Source organism: Camelina sativa, chromosome 17 (genome assembly GCF_030686135.1).
Source record: "Camelina sativa cultivar CO46 ecotype springtype chromosome 17, ASM3068613v1".
Lineage (NCBI taxonomy): Eukaryota > Viridiplantae > Streptophyta > Magnoliopsida > Brassicales > Brassicaceae > Camelina > Camelina sativa.
In genome coordinates this window covers 6172645-6192236 of record NC_141896.1, presented here as the reverse complement: position 1 = coordinate 6192236, position 19592 = coordinate 6172645, and the positions used below count along the sequence as shown (strand labels likewise).

Here is a 19592-nt window from a genome sequence, read left to right as displayed (position 1 = left end):
AGATACTTCACCGCCGCTCGCACATTGTTTCACGCAAGGATCTTCCTGAATTATCGACTAAACATGTTCCTTCGCGGCTTAGCTTCTCGTTCTCGCGATTCCGTAACGGAAGCGATAGGTTTCTCTCGTGGGATTCGTCGTTACCAGAATTATCTTCTCCGATCCGATCGGTTACTGTGAGATCGTTGAGTATGCCTCTCATTTCTCCGAACGATGAATGGGGAACTTGGACTGCTCTCTTCGCTACTGGGGCTCTTGGTCTCTGGTATGATCATCGCTCATAGTTTACAGATCGATTTGTGGAAGAGAAGAAGAAGAGGGTAACAGTATCATTTGTTATCTTTAATTAAACATGTGGGGGTTAAATTTTAACCATAGTTAACAATTCCATCATTACAGTTAACAATCGATATGTTTTAAGTATGGATCTACCGATATTTATAAGACGAAGGTTTTTAAAGACAAAAGAAATTAAACCAGGTATTTTTTGGGAAATTTAATAACTAGAGGAATTAAACCGTAAAAAAAAATTAGATAACGTATTTTTCGGATTTTTTCCCCTACATAATTGGTCTCAGATTAATTAGACATGCAAAATGTCAGAACTTGTCATAATCTTAGAGAGTTTTTAGACAAGCACGTTGCAAGAACAATAAAATTGGCTAAAAAACAAATAATAATTGGCCTTTTAAGCCTTTGGGTACTTCTCCTCGCCGATCTCGAAGTAAAAATATGACTTATTTTGGAGAAGAATAAAAAATAATTCAAAATATCAATATTTTTCTTTAAAATAATATTCCAAAGTCGTTTTCTTTTGTACTTTGGCTCTATTATACAATTTTCAATTTTGTTGTATGTAAACTTTTAGTAAATAAATAAAAAATTGAAGAAAATTTGTTGATAATGTGAAAGTTGGGTGAAGAGAAGTACAAAAACATAAAACACAGAAAGACAGAACACAAGAGAAGAGTGAGAACTGAGGACGACTGTTTTTTTTTTGAGATCTGACACAAGAGAAGAGAGAGACCATCTCACTCAGTAGTAGTAGAATAAAGGAGAATCCCGAGCGTCACCGCTCCTTCCCGACCGACCCTATTTATTGTATTTTTTTCACCTTTTCACATTTTCTTTTCGTGTCTTTTTAAAAATTAAAGAAAAGAATAGGGAGTAAAAAAACAGCAAAGACCTGTGAATATTTTGAATTTCCCAACAAATCCTTTTCTTCATCTCTCTCTCTCACTCATATTGTCGCTTTCGCTCTCATAGTCATAGGCTTCAGTTTCTGGAAACAAAAGATTCTTAGTCTTCTTTCAAAATTTTTGATAACTCTCACTCAGGTGAAAGTTCCCGGCTTAAATTTTTGTTGCTATAAAAATCGACGGAGAAGATTTCAATTTTCATTGTCGTTTTCGATTGAAATGTGTCTGAAAACTTGAGAAGACAAGAGCAGTAGGAAGAAAGAGTGATTCTTTTTGTTCTTGTCTTTGAGAAGACGAAGAAGAAAGAAGAAAAAAATGTCGGGTCTAAAGATTTCGGATCCAAGCAAATTGCATCTGATGAAGAAGGAGCTTACACAAATCAGGAAAGTTGCCAAGGGTTTACCTGATCCCGGAACCACTTCCTCTTGGAAATCTCCTCTTCCTTCCTCTAGATCCGTCCCTGACCCGCCGCCGCCGCTGGAGAGCAGTAACAACCAGTTGGATTTTCCGAGTAGTCGAGGTTTTGGGAACGGGAAAGACAAGGACAAGGAGAAGAAGGTGTTTTTGTACAATTGGAAGGCTCAGAGGACTTCGAGTGAGAAGAGTGGTTTTTCTAAAAACAGTGAAGATGATGATGAGGATGATGTGAGTGATGCTAGGAACGGTGGTGATTCGTATCTTGGGAAAACTCGATCTGCTTCCATGGGTTTCGGATGCAGAGACTCGAATCTTGTGTCACCTGGTTTTGCTAAGATTAGAAAGAAGAAGAGTTATCATCATCAACCTAAAGAAGCTATTCTCGGAAGAAGAAGAAGCTCTAGGCAGTTTCAAAGTCGTCATCTTCACGCTGAGTCAGGTTTAAGTGTTGTGCGAGATGCATCTGTTGAGTTATCTGACGAAACAGAGGATTTTAGCAATTCGGATAATCCACGGAAGGTCACTAAAGTATCATCTCCTTTGCTTTTGAAGCTTAAGCACAAGAACTGGTCACACTCTTCTTCTAAGTTCTTGAGAGCTACTAGTAAGAGAGAGGATTCTTCTCATACGTGTAACAGTACACCTGCATTGTCGACTAGCTCATACAACAACATGTATGCTGTTCGTAATCCTAGCACACTTGGATCTTGGGAGGACGATGATGATGACTTGGATGATGATAACTTGGATTTTACAGGGAGACAAGGTTGCGGGATTCCTTTTTATTGGACAAAGAAGAATCTGAAACATAGAGGTGGGTGTAGGAGTTGTTGCTCACCTTCCTTTTCGGATACACTTAGAAAGACTGGGAGTAGTATGTTATGCGGGAGTCAGTCAGTGTATCGTAGACATAGACATTCCTCTGGGAGGTATGATAAACAGAAACTTGCTTTAAGAAGTGCAAAGGGTGTTTTGCCTTTGCTCAAATATGGTGGTAATAGTAGAGGAGGTTCATCTATTGGATTTGGGTGTAGTGATGATGATCTTTCTACTGATTTCGGAGAGGTTGACTTAGAGGCTCAAAGTAGATTAAATGGGAGGAGATGGTCTACTAGTTGTAAGAGTCAGGATGGAGGAGAAGAGGAAGAAGAAGAAGGAAGTACATCGGGAAGTATCCAGAGCTTGAGCTATAAGTACAAGCCTATGTTCTTTGATGAATTGATCGGACAGAGTTTAGTTGTTCAATCTCTAATGAACGCTGTGAAAAAGGGTAGGGTTGCTCATGTTTATCTTTTCCAAGGTCCTAGAGGAACTGGGAAGACATCTACTGCGAGAATCCTTTCGGCTGCCCTGAACTGTGATCTGTCGACTCAAGACATGAAACCTTGTGGGTATTGCAAAGAGTGCAGTGATTACATGTTGGGGAAAAGTAGGGATCTATTGGAACTTGATGCTGGTAAGAAGAATGGAGCTGAGAAAGTTACTTATCTTTTGCAAAAACTTCTGACATTAGCTCCACAGAGTTCCCCAAGATTCAAGGTTTTTGTGATAGATGAGTGTCATTTATTACCATCTAAGACGTGGCTGTCTTTACTCAAATTTCTTGAGAACCCTCTGCAGAAAGTTGTCTTCATATGTATTACGACCGACCTTGACAATGTTCCTCGGACCATTCAGTCAAGGTGTCAGAGTTACCTCTTCAACAAAGTCAGAGATGGTGACATTGTTGTGAGACTAAGGAAAATTGCTTCAGATGAAAATCTAGACGTGGAGTCTCAGGCGTTGGACCTGATTGCTTTGAATGCTGATGGCTCACTTCGAGATGCTGAAACTATGTTGGATCAGTTGAGCTTGATGGGAAAACGAATCACAGTCGATGTTGTAAATGAGCTTGTAAGTTTTGATGTTTTATTCTATGTTTCCTTTCATTTGCATTAGGTAAAAATTAAACCAATGAGTAATTTAAAATGTGACTTTCTGGTGGTTGTGCAGGTGGGTGTTGTTTCAGATGAAAATTTACTGGAACTTTTGGAGTTAGCATTGTCATCTGACACGGCAGAGACCGTTAAGAAAGCTAGAGAGTTACTGGACGTAGGAGCTGACCCAATACTCATGATGTCTCAACTAGCCAGTCTTATCATGGATATCATTGCTGGAGCATACAAGGCCTTGGACGAAAAGTACAGTGAAGTCTTCCTTGATGGACGGAACTGTGAGTTTCTGGAACTTCAAAGTCGTTAGTTCTGAATTTTCTTGAATGAAACTGATAAGTATTGGAATCCACAGCGAGACATAATGATCATATATTGACCAATCTTATTCATCTTTTTTTGTAGTGACTGAAGCTGATATGGAGAGACTAAAGCATGCTTTGAAACTTCTTTCTGAGGCTGAGAAGCAGCTAAGAGTTTCTACTGATCGTTCAACATGGTTCATAGCTACCTTGCTACAACTTGGTTCGATGCCTTCTCCTGGAACCACACATACCGGTAGCAGTAGAAGGCAAAGCTTTAGAGCAACTGAAGATCCCCCGTCAAGCATTTCAAGGGAAGTTACTGCTTACAAACAGAGATTAGGCCTTCAATGTAGTAGTAATTCAACATCCCCAACTTCCATGAGAAAAAGCGGAAATCTTGTTCATGAAGTGAAATTGTCTTCCACGTCTAGCGAAGTTGTAGAGAGTGACACTGCCTCGCATGACGATACAACGGCAAGCACCATGACACTTACTTGCAGAAATTCTGAGAAACTAAATGATATCTGGATAAAATGTGTAGACAAATGTCATTCGAAGACATTGAAGCAGCTTCTATATGCTCATGGGAAGCTTTTATCTATCAGTGAAGTTGAAGGTAAGCGTAGAACTTTTCTTAATCACTTTACATCTGAAGGAAAAAAAAATCAAGCGATTGCATACTAATAGAGTCTTGTTTGCAGGTATTCTAGTTGCTTATATTGCATTTGGAGAAAGAGAGATCAAAGCGAGAGCTGAGAGGTTCTTAAGTAGTGTCACAAACTCGATTGAAATGGTACTACGGAGAAACGTAGAGGTCAGGATAATTCTCTTGTCTGAAACTGAGTTACTCACCTCCAAGCAGACCAGACAAATAGCAGTTACAACTAGTTCAGATACTGAAAGTGGGAATGAGATTCCAATGAAAAGGATCGAAGCAATCATCCAAGAACAGAGATTAGAAACTGAGTGGTTACAAAAGACTCCTGGTTCACAAGGCCGGTTAAAACCCGAAAGAAATCAAGTTCTACCGCAAGAAGACACGAATGGAGTTCAAGTTTTGAAGATCTGTGAAATGGGTGAGTTTCAGGAGAATCAGACTGGCAAAAGAATGGAGCATTGTCCAGTTTCTCCTAGCTTACTACACAACAGCAACTTCACAAACAACAAAGACAATCTGTAAGTAATCTTGATTCAGCGAAGAGAAAACCGAATAAAAGTAAGATGGTCCTAACAAAGAATGTCTTGTTTGGTTTGTGTAGAGGATATGAATCAGAATCAGGGAGAGGAGTTTGCAGTCTGCTTTTCTGTTGGAACACACAAAAGTCCCCAAGAAGAAACAAAGTGAGTTGATTGTATAAATGTCCTTTAATGGTGAAATGAAACAAAACACGAATTTATTAATTATCTTACGTTTTTGGTGACTTAAATTATAGATCAAAGGGACTGCTGTGCGATCACGAAGAAGTCGAGAGAGACGTTTCTCCTTGTTCAGTGGGTGTGCTAAACCAAGGAAGTAAAAAATAAGGTTACTGTGTGATATTTACTGTGTAGTAAAGAAAATAGGAAAGTTAAAGTAATTAAATGCTAAAATTGAATTTTATAGCAAATAAGTAAATGATAAGATATGTATTTTTCTAGAGTACTCAAATTTGATAGGAAAGTTACTGTTTATTGCCTTTAGTGGATATATTGGATTCAGTTCGACACATTTACGAAAAATATCTTAAAATGATATGTATGTCTAATTTACTGTTTATGTGTAATTAATATGTCCATCTCTTTTACTCACATGAACTCACCAACGCAAGTACAAGACTTAATACATAATAAATATGAACACTTATGAAAATAATGAAACTAAAATACTATTTTCTGACATTATTATATTTTGAATCTTCAATAAAAGAGCCCAAGTATTTAAAAATAAAGCCCATATATATCAAAGAAGCCCATGATAAAAGAGAACGTAGTATAGTACGGTTCCCATGAGATCGATCAATCGAATACAAACAAACCTGAGAAAAATGGCGAAGCCTTTGGGAACAACCGGCGAATTTTTCCGGCGAAGAGATGAATGGAGGAAGCATCCGATGCTATCGAACCAGATGAGACACGCTCTTCCAGGACTTGGCATCGGCGTGGCTGCCTTCTGCGTCTACCTCGTCGGTGAGCAGATCTACAGCAAAGCTTCGGTTCCTTCCAAATCAGCTCACCAACACCAGGAACAGCCTGCTACGTCTCACTGAAGAGCAATCGCTTCTTCTTAACTAGATGAGGTAAATAAAATTCGTTGATGATTGATTGATTGATTGATTGATTGATTGGTTCTATCTTGATTAGTTTGATTAGAACGCATAGAGAGAGAGAGGTAGTTTTATCTTGATTAGTTTTGAATCAGATGTTTCTCGTTTTTGTTAAAATTGATCTTAGTTGTTGAGATTCTCTGGTAAAGTTTTGATTTTTATCTTCAAATATTTTTGGATATATTGAAGGGTAAGCCGTAAGCAAAACAAAATTGATTCTTGTTGGTTAACTCGTTTGAACCTGGAAATGTTTTTTTTTTTTTTTCCATTTTATTTATCTCCACCAGCTTAAGTTGGTGATTTTGTCTTACTTAGCTTTTGCATGAGTACTATAGTGGAGATAGAAAAGTACATTTTGAGAGCTGAGAGGATTAAGATTGACAAATGAATAGCGAGCTTTTGAAAATGCCTGAAGGAATCAATGGCCTTAGATCAAAGTTTATAGTTCTTACCCTAAGTTTAGTGCACTCTTCATATGATTCTCTTGACTCTGTAATGTTCGTGGATAAGCAGATCAGAAATAAAATTCAAAAATATAACCCATAGGAGTTAAGGTTGAGTAGATTAATTCAAAATCACTAACATTTTACAAGTTTTTAGTTTTGCTGGTAAGAGCACTGTCTGTCACCTTGCTGTCCAATGAGTAGTTTGGTTTTTAAAGTGTAGTTTCAGTTTGAATCAGATCTCTTACACGGAAAAATTGTTGTCTGGTTGCAGATGCTTGAAAGAGTGGCACAAGGCTGTGAACTCCATCCAGGCTTCTTCTCGGTTACTTGCTAGCTTCCATTGGATTGTCTTAATAATCTCATATTTCAATTGAACACAATGAATTTTGATTTCTATGTTGACTTGTAAAAGCTTGTTGGCTCAAAAAGGTTTGCTTTGTATCCTTATCAAGTTTAAGAGATTGCATATTCGTACTTGATTTTGTCTGTTTTAAGTTGATACTTGACTAAAAACTGCGTCGTTTGTAGAGATAGTAGCTTTCAGGTTCTTTACCAGTAGTACTATAGATTCGAAGTCTTCTGTGTGGTTTTCAAAATGGGCCTGCAGGTTTTAATAAGAGGCCCAATTTATTAAGCATTGTGATAGTTGTTTTTTTTTTCTTTACAAAGGGATATTTACAATTCTGAATTGGTGACACTCAATTATCATGTTGGGAAAAAAACAAATTCCAAGTAAGGTGAGTGTCGTTGCAGTAAGTATAGTCAGAAAATAATGGAGTACGTAACTATTTTAGACGATAAATTATAATGTTTTTGTTCTTTTTAACTTTATCCTTTTGTTTACTAAATTATGAGGTACGGGTTTGTATTTTCTTACACGCTACGTCCATTTCATCTGCCATGAAACTGTACCTTGCGAATATATATAATTTTTTACAAATAGAAAAAAAGTGAAACAAAGATAGTATAATAATAATAATAATAGATGTATGAGATGAGGAATCAGATGTCAGAAAACTGATTGCACGTAAAAACCCCATAATAGTGTTAAAATAACACCAGAACTCGTGCGTTTGCTTTGTAAGAAAGTATTTCGATACTAGGGAAAATTATATCTTTTTCTTCTTAAAGTAACCAGAAATTTTTTTTTTTTTTTTTTCTTCTAACCAGAAATTTTCTCTGAATGTAAATTCTCAAATACTTTTTAATGTTAACAAAAAGAAGTGAACAACAACATAAAATAAGTAAATCTTTTTATTATTATTAAGCAGTACTTTTAGTCTTTAACTAATATGACAATGTAACTGTTACAAACAATGATTTATTTTGTTAAACAGAAATAATGATTTATATATTCTCACAACAGTATGCATGGTTAAATTAATTATGAATCTTAATCCCATTGGTTAGAATTCATCTAATTGATTTTGACGGACGACTCCAACAGTATACCAAAATTTTTGTAACTATTTGAATCTTGTATCTGCAGTCATATTTTAAAAATTCAAATCCAGGTTTTCTGATAGAAATGTTTTATAAAAAAATTTGACCAACCACTAGACTGAAACGTTATAATATTTATTACTCTCTTTGTTATTCTTACTCAAAATTCAAAAATAGAGCCTACATGATTTTCACATTACTCGGAGAAACAAATTAATTTCAAATGTAGAAAAACAAATTTATGATGATCTCGACTGGTCGGGTCAGCGGCGGAATACCACATACGTAAATCCATCGTAATCAAAACAAATGACTCTTCTTTTTCGTCAATGTGACAATAATTAATAGAAAACGAGTATAGATATCTTACAATACGTCGTCGTCAGTTATGTTTAAAGGTAATGCTTTTTCAAACTAAAGTCTTGTTTGTCTAGAAAAAAAAAAGATGAAGATTCTTTGTATGTTCCATTTGAATTGCTGTTATATATTGTTTGGTTGGTAATTTAGGATTTAGGAATAAAGTAGATAACATTGAATTTTTTTTTTGTTTTTTACAAAGATAAGCAATATTCCTCCACTATATATACACATCAAGAACCATTTATTCATTTTCTTAATTAGATCATTTAAAGCAAAATGGGCTATGAGCTGGTCCATGGAATTGGTCCCCGGTTCATCTGTTGCACCGTTTCTAGTATACATAATTAAATGTGTATATATATATATATGTGCGCTAATTTATAATTTTTGTATCTGTATTAATAATTACTGACGTTTATACATATAGACTATAGTTGATAAAATATACACAACATGATGTGTACGTACTACGTATTGTAGATGAAGTAATTAAGTCATTTTAAATATTCTTTTTTTTTTCTTTAGTCCTAAGTATTTTACTTTAGGTTTTGAATTTTGATTCATTATCTAATAATTAGTTTTTTTTTTCTTTTGGATTATTAAGATTCAAAGCGAGGTTACTTTAAAACAATTCCAAATTATATTATCTTTTTCAACTTATCAAGATAAAATCATGATGTAGATATGATGCTAGCTGGACATGAATGCAGTTTATATAGTACAGTATGTAACTATATACACACACACACATATTGGTCTAAGCTATAAGAATGTTACATTGGGTTTTTAGAGTTCATGGTATTCTGTGTTTTACTGATATAACCATATGATTAGATGTCGGAAATCCCGAGAAACCGAATAAACTTAATTAAACATGTTTTTACTTTTCTTTGGATTGTGGTGGTGTGGGGCTTTTGAATCTCATGCCAAAAGGAATTAATTAAACAAAAAAATGAATACTTATAAAGAGTGAGAATGTTCCCAACGGCTGAATTTTTTTATCCTTTCCTCTTAGTTTTTGTCTTATATAAGGCTCATAGTGTCGGTTTTTTTTAATTACTCATTGGTTACACATATTACTGGAGAAGTTTTGTGATTGAATTCATAAGTCGACAGATGAATCATTTTCTTTTAAAGTGGTATATATAATTAAATGGCCGCATACATAACAAAAAAAATGCATCAAAATTGTTATTTTCCCAAAACTTTGAGATTAATCAAAATGATGTGTGAGAAAAGCAAAGGACAGCACACATGCATAATAAGAATGCGGAAGAGAATGACTAAAATGTGAAATTTAAGATTCATTTTTTTTGTTGGTGTTGCTTACAAATTAAATGCTTGTTGATGTATATCTAATGATGGAACTTACAAAAATACGTTTTTATGTATTCTCAGAAGTCAACCATGCTTGATATATATGATCAAATTAAGGCGTATAAGGTTTAGTCATTTCGATTCATTTGTCCAAAACCAAAACTATATATATATATATCTTCATTTCATATATATATATTGTCAGGAATTATTCATGCATGAGATTATAAAATCTAAAAATCATAAATTAAGAGATATAATCAATACCTTTCCAATCTAATAAAACTATAGCAAATGATGTTGTTATCATACTTATTTTAATCTAACCAACCCTAAAATTACTTCATCATGATATATATGTCAAGGTGGATGTGACTTGAATCTTTATTCTGATTATCTAACACAGAAATGATTGAAATCTTAACTATAGATAAAGATCAATAATGAACTTATTTGAATTTCTTTCTCTGATAAAAGATATATTGTTAAAAGAGAGTCGGCATCTTAAAAGAAGTTTGTGTTATTTTTGAAGCATACAATCTTTGGTTGACCAAAAATTGATGGTTCCATCTAAAAAGAGAAACAAATCGTCCGCCTTTGCACGCTTGTCACTTAAAAACTAGTATTATGATTGAGTTCTATACTATAACTGTCTTTTAATACGATGGGTTTGTTAATTCTAACTTTTATTATTATTATTATTAGAGTATTTGCTTATTGACAGTATAAAAATAGCTAGCTGTAATTTAGAGAACTTTCATGTGCGAATTTCAAGTACATCACTAAAAGATAGAAATGTGATAACGTGATATATACTATACATATATAATTAATGGGACTCAGAAAAAGAATTATTAATTGATCTTAAACTATTTTAATACAAAAAAATTGCACTCGTCTTGCAAAGGAATAAATCTTTATTGCCGTAAGAATGAATACGTATAGAATCTTGATTTTATTTTGATATACAGGAAAATAAATAAATAAGCGATATAGAACTTAGAGATATACAAACTCTTTAGCAAAGAATAAAAGAGATATATAAACAAAATAAAGCGTCATAATATAAAAGGGGAACGAGTAAATACGAACATCTTGAAAATTGTGAACAATTTTGGACCATCGACCTAACGTCATTTATTCTTGTGGACCCTTTTTATTTTATTTTGTTACTTGATAGATAAAAAAAATAGATGAAAAAGACTAAAAATATACTACTAGTATAATACTGTAAATTTATCCAAAGTTTTGGGCTCAACGCCTCAGCCAAACAATAGTATATATTTATATGCATGACCGAGTGATTATCTCATAATTCTCTATGATAAACATAGAGCTTAAACTTTACTAGTCAAGTCACCCGTAATTTACAAACGAAAGTAACAATGAAAAATATATGGATGGAAAAGACAAAAGAGGAATTCCAAGAATTTACCAGAAGAAGACACAACAAAACAGAAACAAGTAAAAAATTAAAAGATAAAGTATCTCAAATATGTGATCTGATGTAGTAAAGAATAAAGACCATAGGGATAAGTAAAGAACAAAGTGATTCATGCCATTGTTTAAATTCCTTTTTTAAAAACAGTGGGTTCACTAAACACATGTAATTTTAAATTGTAATGGCTATGACATGATTACCACTGCTAAGAGCAGTAAGTCTGAAATATTAAGCAATATTCTCCATTTTACCACGACTTCCTATTTTTAGTGAATCGATCACACTTGACTTTCGATACTTTTTGCCCATGCTTCCTAATGTACACTACCAAAAATTATGAGGGTACTATACATCATTATAATTAGATGTAAATACACTGGCTTTTTACATGGCTACTGCTGTTTTCTTGTATGTAGTACAATTTTAGTTGGTTTAGTGGGTGGATATATGATTGTAAACTCCAGAGTAAAGATTTACAGAAATATTTTTAAAAATTAGGAAAAACACTAATATATGTATATAGTTTTTGATGGGAATTGAGTTGTTCATATTGACGTCGAATGACGTATGGTGCATCTAATATCGTCTACGTACTTAGAGAAAATGTACTTATTTATATATTTGAAGAAAAAAATTATTAACTGCAATATATTATTTAAATATTGTTACTTTGTTAATGTCTTACTGATATAGATAAATCATTTATAGTACCATAATTTAAAAAGACAATGTTAGAATTTTTGTTTATTACAAATATTTTTTGAATATTAACTCCGGGGTTATATTATTATATATTTATAATAAATACACGAAATATTGTAGGACCCTAACTTCTGGTTAATAATATAATTCACATGCATGACATGACAACCTCGAGAGTCCAAAGTCTTACAAGTTATAGACGACGTATGAATTATCTTTAATATTCCTTTGCAAATAAAATTAGAAAAACAAAAGAATGTTCTATTACTTCTATAGTTCTATACTTCTATGTAATTCCCAAGTATTAATTATTAACTATAAAGGTGTATCAAATAAACTATTTAATCTTAATAAAATATTTTAGAAATTTTTTATCTTCAAAATAGTTGCTTAAAATATTATTCTTCAGATGGCTTTGCATATATATCATCCAAAATTGACCAGGATTTGCGTACTAAACTACTAACTAAAGCTGTAATTTATACACAATAAGGTGACTTTTTCAGCCAATGCTCCATACTATATACTTCATACTGCGTAATAAGTAACATTTAAAATTTTATGGTTACAAAATATATATTTTGTTTTTGTAATTAGCTTTGTTAACTTATGAAAGTTAACTTATTTTATTTATTCTTACTTTTATGCTTGTTTCACTGCTTAGTCTCCCCCACCACTCTCTGACACATTTCTCTCTCTAAAAATTGTGTAAATTTGATGTCTGATAGTGCAAGCAAAGCAATCACCCATGACCTTTTAATTTTCTTTGTTTCTCCCCTTCTCTGATCTTCTTTACTTTTGTTTGTTTTTTTTAGTTCTTTATCATACATGATAAAGCTATAATTCTAGCTAGGTTAAATTTCTTATAATATTAGTCATTTACTACCAGTAAATTAAACGTACTTTTCCGACAAACCATATCTATTAGAAATAATTTGATTGATTATATTTTATTTATAAACAATATTAATATACTAACATATTAAACTGGCATAATTAAATGCTGTTGTTTTCTATTTGTCTGTGTAAAAAAAATGGGAGTGAAGGAAGGAGAGAGAGAGAGTGAAATGTTGAAAAATATCTAGTTTGGTTATCTCTCTCTCTCTCTTGCTTTTAGGCTTTAGGCTTTCACTACTAATACTCCTAAGCTCTCTTAGTTTAAGACATTGCCTTCACATCCCAAAACACAAATGCAAAGCTTTGTCTCCTCCCTCCCTTCAAAGTCTTTCATTACAAAACCCTAATATCCCTAATCTTCTCTTGCTTCTCTTTAAGGGTTTCTATTTGGTTGATGCTCATGACTATATCTTCACCAGAGTTTCTGAACTTTTGAAGCAAATAGTAAGATCAAGGTTTGCTGCTTTTAGTTGTGAAGGTACGTGTTCAGCTCCTAATTCAGTTCATTCATCAACAACCTGATTCGCATTTCTTGCATAACTAGTCTTGCTTGACTTCTCTCTCTCCCTCTTTTGTGTTAAATATCTCATCAAAATTTGGAGAGAAGAGGACATTGATAATCAAAGAAAGAACAGTTGTTTTCATGACCCATTTATTTTTTCTTTTTTTTACTTACTGGTCATCATAAATTTCTCACTTAAATTGAAGTAGAAGACTTCTTTTGAAGTGCGTTTGTCAGCTTTTGTTTGAGCAGGCTTGCAATAAGAGTTTTATTTCCCTTCATTTCCTTTTTATTTTGTATTCTTCCGATTTGTCTTATAATTTTGGGGTTTCCAAACTTTTTTTTTCAAAGTAAAATAATTTAAATTGCTTTCCGTGAGTTGTTTCTAAAAAAAGTAGAAACTCCTTAAGACTTTAATCAAGCAAGTGTCCACCTTTAGTAGTTTAATCATTTTGGTCTTAGTCACTAATAATTTTCCACCAATTGTCTTGTTTTCTTCTTAGCTAGTTTCTCTGTCTCCAAACCAAGAAACAGATTGCAGAAAAAAAAAGAAAAGCAAAAAGGTTTTTGAAGAAGACCCAATTAAAAACAAGATGGAAATTGCAAGTCAAGAAGATCATGATATGCCCATCCCATTAAACACTACATTTGGTGGTGGTAGTAATGGTAGTCATGGTCATATGATTCATCATCATCATGAGCTTCATGCCCCTAATTCTGCTCCTCCAACTCACAACAACATTACTACTCAACCACCACAAATGACGCTACATGGTAATGGTCATGGTAACAACTATGATCATCATCATCAACAAGATCCTCATCATGTGAGTTACAACGCCATCATCAAGAAGCCTATGATAAAGTACAAGGAGTGTCTCAAGAACCATGCAGCAGCTATGGGAGGCAATGCTACTGATGGGTGTGGAGAGTTTATGCCAAGTGGTGAAGATGGCTCCATTGAAGCTCTCACTTGCTCAGCTTGCAATTGCCACAGAAACTTCCATAGAAAAGAAGTGGAAGGCGAACCTGTAGCCACCGCCATGTCTCCTTACCACCAACCGCCTCCACCGAGAAAACTCATGCTCAACCACCACAAGATCAGATCAGCCATGCCACACCAAATGATTATGCCAATTGGAGTTTCTAACTACCGGTACATGCATAACAACTCCGAGTCCGAGGACTTTATGGAGGAAGATGGCATAACCACCGCTTCTAGATCGCTACCACACCCACCATACAACCAGAAGAAGAGGTTTAGGACGAAGTTCACGCCGGAACAGAAGGAGAAGATGCTGAATTTTGCTGAGAAAGTTGGGTGGAAGATACAAAGACAAGAAGATTGTGTTGTTCAAAGGTTTTGTGAAGAGATTGGAGTAAAGAGAAGAGTCCTTAAGGTTTGGATGCACAACAACAAGCTACATTTCTCCAAGAAGAACAATAACAGCAACATTAACCTCGAAGACAACGACAACGAAAAGAGCAACAATCTGAACAACGTTGATCTGTCCGCTAATAACGACATCATCACTAAGATCGTTCCATGATGTGATAAATAACGTTATTTTAATATGATCTATATATGATTATTATTTAGCTATCGTTATCTTAGCTATTTAGGGTTCTAATTTTATTTTCTAGCTGGTTTGGTTTTATTTATATACATAAACTCATTTCGCTATCAGCTGATCCATGGATTTTATAAATATTTATGCTCTTTGTTGTGTTTTATTTATTTGGAAGTTATATATATGTCAGCCTTGTTGTAATAAATGTATGACCAGACGTATTTTTCTTCTTCTTCTTTTGGGTATGTAAGTAAAGCTACTTTGGTTATATATATCATATTGAATCATTAGACTTTTCGTAGTTCGTGATCATTGTGCTCACAAAATCTGCATGCAATGTAGGCTATATATATACGTATCCCCGTAATGTACATGACTTTTGAAATCGGTATAAATATCTAAGATGTATACTGTATTTATGGAGGACCACAACTTCATCTTCATGCCTTAGCTTATACTTGATCATCAAACACCGGAGTAGAGGCTTATGGCTCTTGTAAAGAAGAAGATTAGCTAGGGGGAAATAAATTGGAGAAATATTTAGAGAAAGAAAATAAAATAATAAATTTCTGCTAATGGAGATCTGAAGAGTGTACTAACGAGTTTGCAAGTCATGTCCTCTCGTGTGTGACGTATAAGGTTGAGTAAATATGTGGTTGGTGTCACAAGCGATCACATTTATTAACCCTCTTTGTTTATTACGTATGTTCGCTAATTAATTAAATAGCAGTTCCACTTTTTAGGTAAATATTAATTTGTATAAACCCTATATAGGATTTGTGGTTAAGATGCTATGTTCTTGTTTATTCACATGTTTCAATTTCCTTTAGTTTTATGTATAGAATAATTATCATGCGTCGCATGTGTTATTATTTAGTGCGTTCATCAAACTCATTCATTTTTTTTCCTTTTTCAACCGATTTTTATGTGAATGCAAATTCGATATTTTATTCCGTTTTAAGTTTTGGTTTACCAATAACATATCAAAATACGGAAAAGTATATAATTATAAAATAAAATTTTCATCTTTGATTGGACTTGTATCGGTTTATTGTAGTATATAGTTTCTAAAATAGGTTTATCTTGTCCGGTCAAACTCCAAAAAGGAAACACGCGTATTATGCTGAATTCATGTATATAGCATGCTATCGATATATGATAGACAAGATACATATAAGTACTAACAACAATGATAACATAATTATAAACAATCCATGTATATGAACATATATAGAGACTATAGTGTACTCATTGTTTGACGCAAAACAATCTTATAATCTAAAAGTCACCAACTCAATTACGAGCTAAAAGAAAGGACTAAATAAATTGTGTAGGATGGAGAGTCGTCGTCAGTCGTCACTATTACATTTATTTTGGGGTCAATAAATAAGAAAAAATATGATATTCTGAGCCATATTTATTATGTTTTGCCAAGGAAACTCAATTAATGTTGCTGAAAATAATAAGGTCCCCTCTTTTTCCTATTCTAAGCTTTTTGATCGCATATTATCTAGTTTCAAAACAATCCTACTGCATGCTTCAATAAAGACTGATCGATCAAGCCCGAATTAGTACTGAGATAGATCTGCAATAAAGTCTTGGTGTGAACTGTGAAGTGAAGATCTACAGATAGAGCTTTGGTTTCGTTTATACCTTCTGTAAACCAAAGAAGCGATCAATATCTACGTACACATGATCATGTAAAGCAATGATCCGGGCAAAGAGAAGAAGGGGGTAATATATATACGGACTACTTCCAAACGTTAGTGCTAAAATCGAAAACTTCACATGTACTAGCTAGACCTATTTCCAAAGAGCCAATTGAATTTTGTCTTTGATGAATCCAAGCAAAGGCAACGTGAAATCACATACGCGATTCACTATCAACGGAGTCGGGATGATCTTAACCGAAACTGATGATTTGAAAACTGACGTGCTTATATATGTTTACTGAGCATAGCTCGATCGTCTTTCTTGGGAGAATTCGAATTCGATTATGAATTTCCATTGTTGCTTCGATACGCATTTTGAACCTAATAAGATTCCACGGGTAGTGTCTCGATCATAAGCTCAAGAACGTCGTTACTCGTTAGTGAACTATTCCATACCCGGAGAATGCTTTTTCGATATTGTCTTGTCTCAAATTTGCTATATTCTCACCATTGATAAATACTCAAGACTGTAAACACTTAATATATATGGCTTACGTATGTACCATCCGAGTCTTGTTTGATTACAACACTTTCACTAAACAAAACGTTTTACTACGGTTGTTAAAAAAATCAAAAACTTAATGAATCTATCTACGTAAAATGTAAAACTATGAAAATCATGAAGAAAAGAAAACAAAGTCAAAAGATGCAGATTCCAACGTATCAGAGGCTCACGTTAGATCTTAACCCAAACAGCTCGGGATTCCACGGTGAACCACGAACATCATATAATACCCAGGCGGTGCCACGTATGAGTTAGTTGGTCCTTCCACGTCAGTTTTATACGCGAAAACAGATAACTGACTCACGCGCCTCACTTTATGTATTTTGTAACAAATGATGTACAGTTTCAAACGGTTCTTTTGCTATTTTCCATCAATTTCAAAAATCAATTAGAAAAAAAAGTAATAATTCAAAATAAGTTTCAAACGGTAATCACTATAATATAAATATAATTGAAAAAAAATCGTAACAACCTTTTAAAAAATTCTTAAATTTTAATTAAATTCCTAAATTATCTCCGTCTGAATCTTATGTTGCACTACTAAAATTGATTGCATCATCAAAGTGTTTAGGGACAAATATAAAGAGATTTGTCCCCTGTCGATATTTATTAGGGGATAAACCAAACTACATCCTGATATAGTTAACGATTGACTTTTTAAATTTCTTGTTAAATATAAAATTTTTTCTGCCAATTACTTTATAGATGCATCTTGTTAATTTTGTTAGAGCAAGAAAATAATAGTTTTGAAAAAAGTAAAAGTTTATCCCTAATATTTAAAATTAAGTTATTTAGCTATTAATAGTTATTTCTAGTTATTTAACTCTATTATAAGCATATATATAATGTCATTCTAATCTATGGAAATAAAAATTTGGTAATTTGAACTTAAGAATTTGATTAACCTAAATTTTTAAGTTTTGTAATAAATTCTTAATTATTCAGCATATCATAAATTTTAGCTTTTTTGTCTTTCAAATATTTTGACATTTATATGAATATAACTACGGTTTAAAGAAAATGACTAAAAATCTTATAGATTAAAAAATTTATAAGGTCGTATTAAATTACTTGATTTCAAAATTTTGATTTTCACAAAATCTAGAGTTGTTAAACTGAAAAAGCACTTTTTTAGTTTTTGTTAATAATTTGCTAATGACACATAAGCTTAACCCTTTAGTTCCAGTTTTCGTTGAGAATAGCTTTCATTTGTTTTTTTTTTGTAAACCACTAAAGCTGGGAAGTTTTAAAAAAACAGTAATGGTTAATTGATTATAGAAGTATCAACAAAATTTTATTTGCCTAGTGTTTGTAGCTTAAACAAAAGCATGATGTACACAGCCTAAATCCTATCAGACGATCGAATAGAAAATCCATTACAAAAATAACTTCAAATATTTGAAATGAGATTTTGACTCGCCTTCTTTCCTCCTGTGACTACAACACCTTTTTTCCTCTTTCTTTTCGTCGATATATATGATAGTCAAGATACATATAAGTACTAACAACAATGATAACATAATTATAAATAATCCATGTATATGAACATAGAGACTATAGTGTACTCATTGTTTGACGCAAAATAATCTTATACTACTAATCTAAAAGTCACCAACTCAACGAGCTAAAAGAAAGAGCTAAAAAAATTGTGTAGGATGGAGAGTCGTCATGTATACTATTAAAAGGGAAGCACGAAACATTAGAATATATGACATAAAATGACCCTGAATAAATAAAAAAGCATACAATACAAAAGGGACATTAAAGTAAATTTGATAATAAAAATGCACGGATCCTATATGCCCTGCATTAATTCTGTTCGGATCATGTATTAACTGTTCAGAGCTGTTTTTCATACTCCCGTATCCAAACAGAATCGAAACAAGCATGTGCAATAAAATTCAAAAAAGGTAAGTAGTTTTGCGTAAACAATTTAAGGAAACAATAATTTTGATATTTATGTATATGTTTAATTTGGACAATTAATTTCGAAATTGTATATATGTAAACTTATTTAATTTGATTTTATATTTTGAGATATATCCGGAAACAAGAAATTATGATGTTACCTAATATACAAAATCATCTAAATGTTTATAGAAATAATTTAAATTGATATCTATTAAAATCGAGCAATTAAATACAAAATTGTATATATGTATAAAAATATAATTTGGTTATATATTGTGAGATATCTGTAAACAATATTTATGATTTTATATTATGATTTCAAACATATGTATTACATATATACAATATGTTTAAATCTTGGATACTGAATTAAGATATACATACGTTTGAAACTACTTATAACTTATCATTTTATCAATGCATAAATGTGCGGATCCGAAAACATGTTACAACTAAAGTAAAACAACAGTATTTTAAATATGTTTTTTTCTTCAGCTTATCTAGCATAAGCATGTACAAAACAAGAGATAAAAGAATGTTAACTGACACGGCATGTATGTGTGATTCTATTAACTGAATGTTTCAAAGAAATTATTTTTCTTCATCAAATACTTTATTTTGTTTTGAATC

At 32.8% G+C, this 19592-nt stretch overlaps 3 protein-coding genes across 4 annotated transcripts; all 3 read left to right on the top strand.

Moving 5' to 3' along the window:
- The first annotated feature begins 902 nt into the window (after positions 1 to 902).
- On the top strand, positions 903 to 5601 carry LOC104755742 (protein STICHEL-like 1). Its single transcript, XM_010478198.3, has 6 exons — positions 903 to 3509; positions 3609 to 3828; positions 3953 to 4468; positions 4554 to 5028; positions 5112 to 5193; positions 5286 to 5601. The coding sequence occupies exons 1-6, from the start codon at positions 1515 to 1517 to the stop codon at positions 5367 to 5369; spliced, it is 3372 nt and encodes a 1123-aa protein (XP_010476500.2). The 5' UTR covers positions 903 to 1514; the 3' UTR covers positions 5370 to 5601.
- A 220-nt stretch (positions 5602 to 5821) lies between these two features.
- On the top strand, positions 5822 to 7114 carry LOC104755741 (NADH dehydrogenase [ubiquinone] 1 beta subcomplex subunit 3-B). The gene is made up of 2 exons (XM_019239370.2): positions 5822 to 6128; positions 6873 to 7114. The coding sequence occupies exon 1, from the start codon at positions 5838 to 5840 to the stop codon at positions 6096 to 6098; it is 261 nt and encodes an 86-aa protein (XP_019094915.1). The 5' UTR covers positions 5822 to 5837; the 3' UTR covers positions 6099 to 6128; positions 6873 to 7114.
- A 5494-nt stretch (positions 7115 to 12608) lies between these two features.
- On the top strand, positions 12609 to 15121 carry LOC104755740 (zinc-finger homeodomain protein 4). 2 transcript variants are annotated; one of them, XM_010478196.3, is made up of 2 exons: positions 12609 to 13239; positions 13771 to 15121. In XM_010478196.3, exon 2 carries the CDS (start codon positions 13857 to 13859, stop codon positions 14811 to 14813), a length of 957 nt encoding a protein of 318 aa, XP_010476498.1. In that variant the 5' UTR covers positions 12609 to 13239; positions 13771 to 13856; the 3' UTR covers positions 14814 to 15121. The 2 variants fall into 2 exon arrangements, with proteins under 2 accessions (XP_010476498.1, XP_010476499.1); XM_010478197.3 differs by having other exon boundaries at positions 13767 to 15121.
- The last annotated feature ends 4471 nt before the right edge of the window (positions 15122 to 19592 follow it).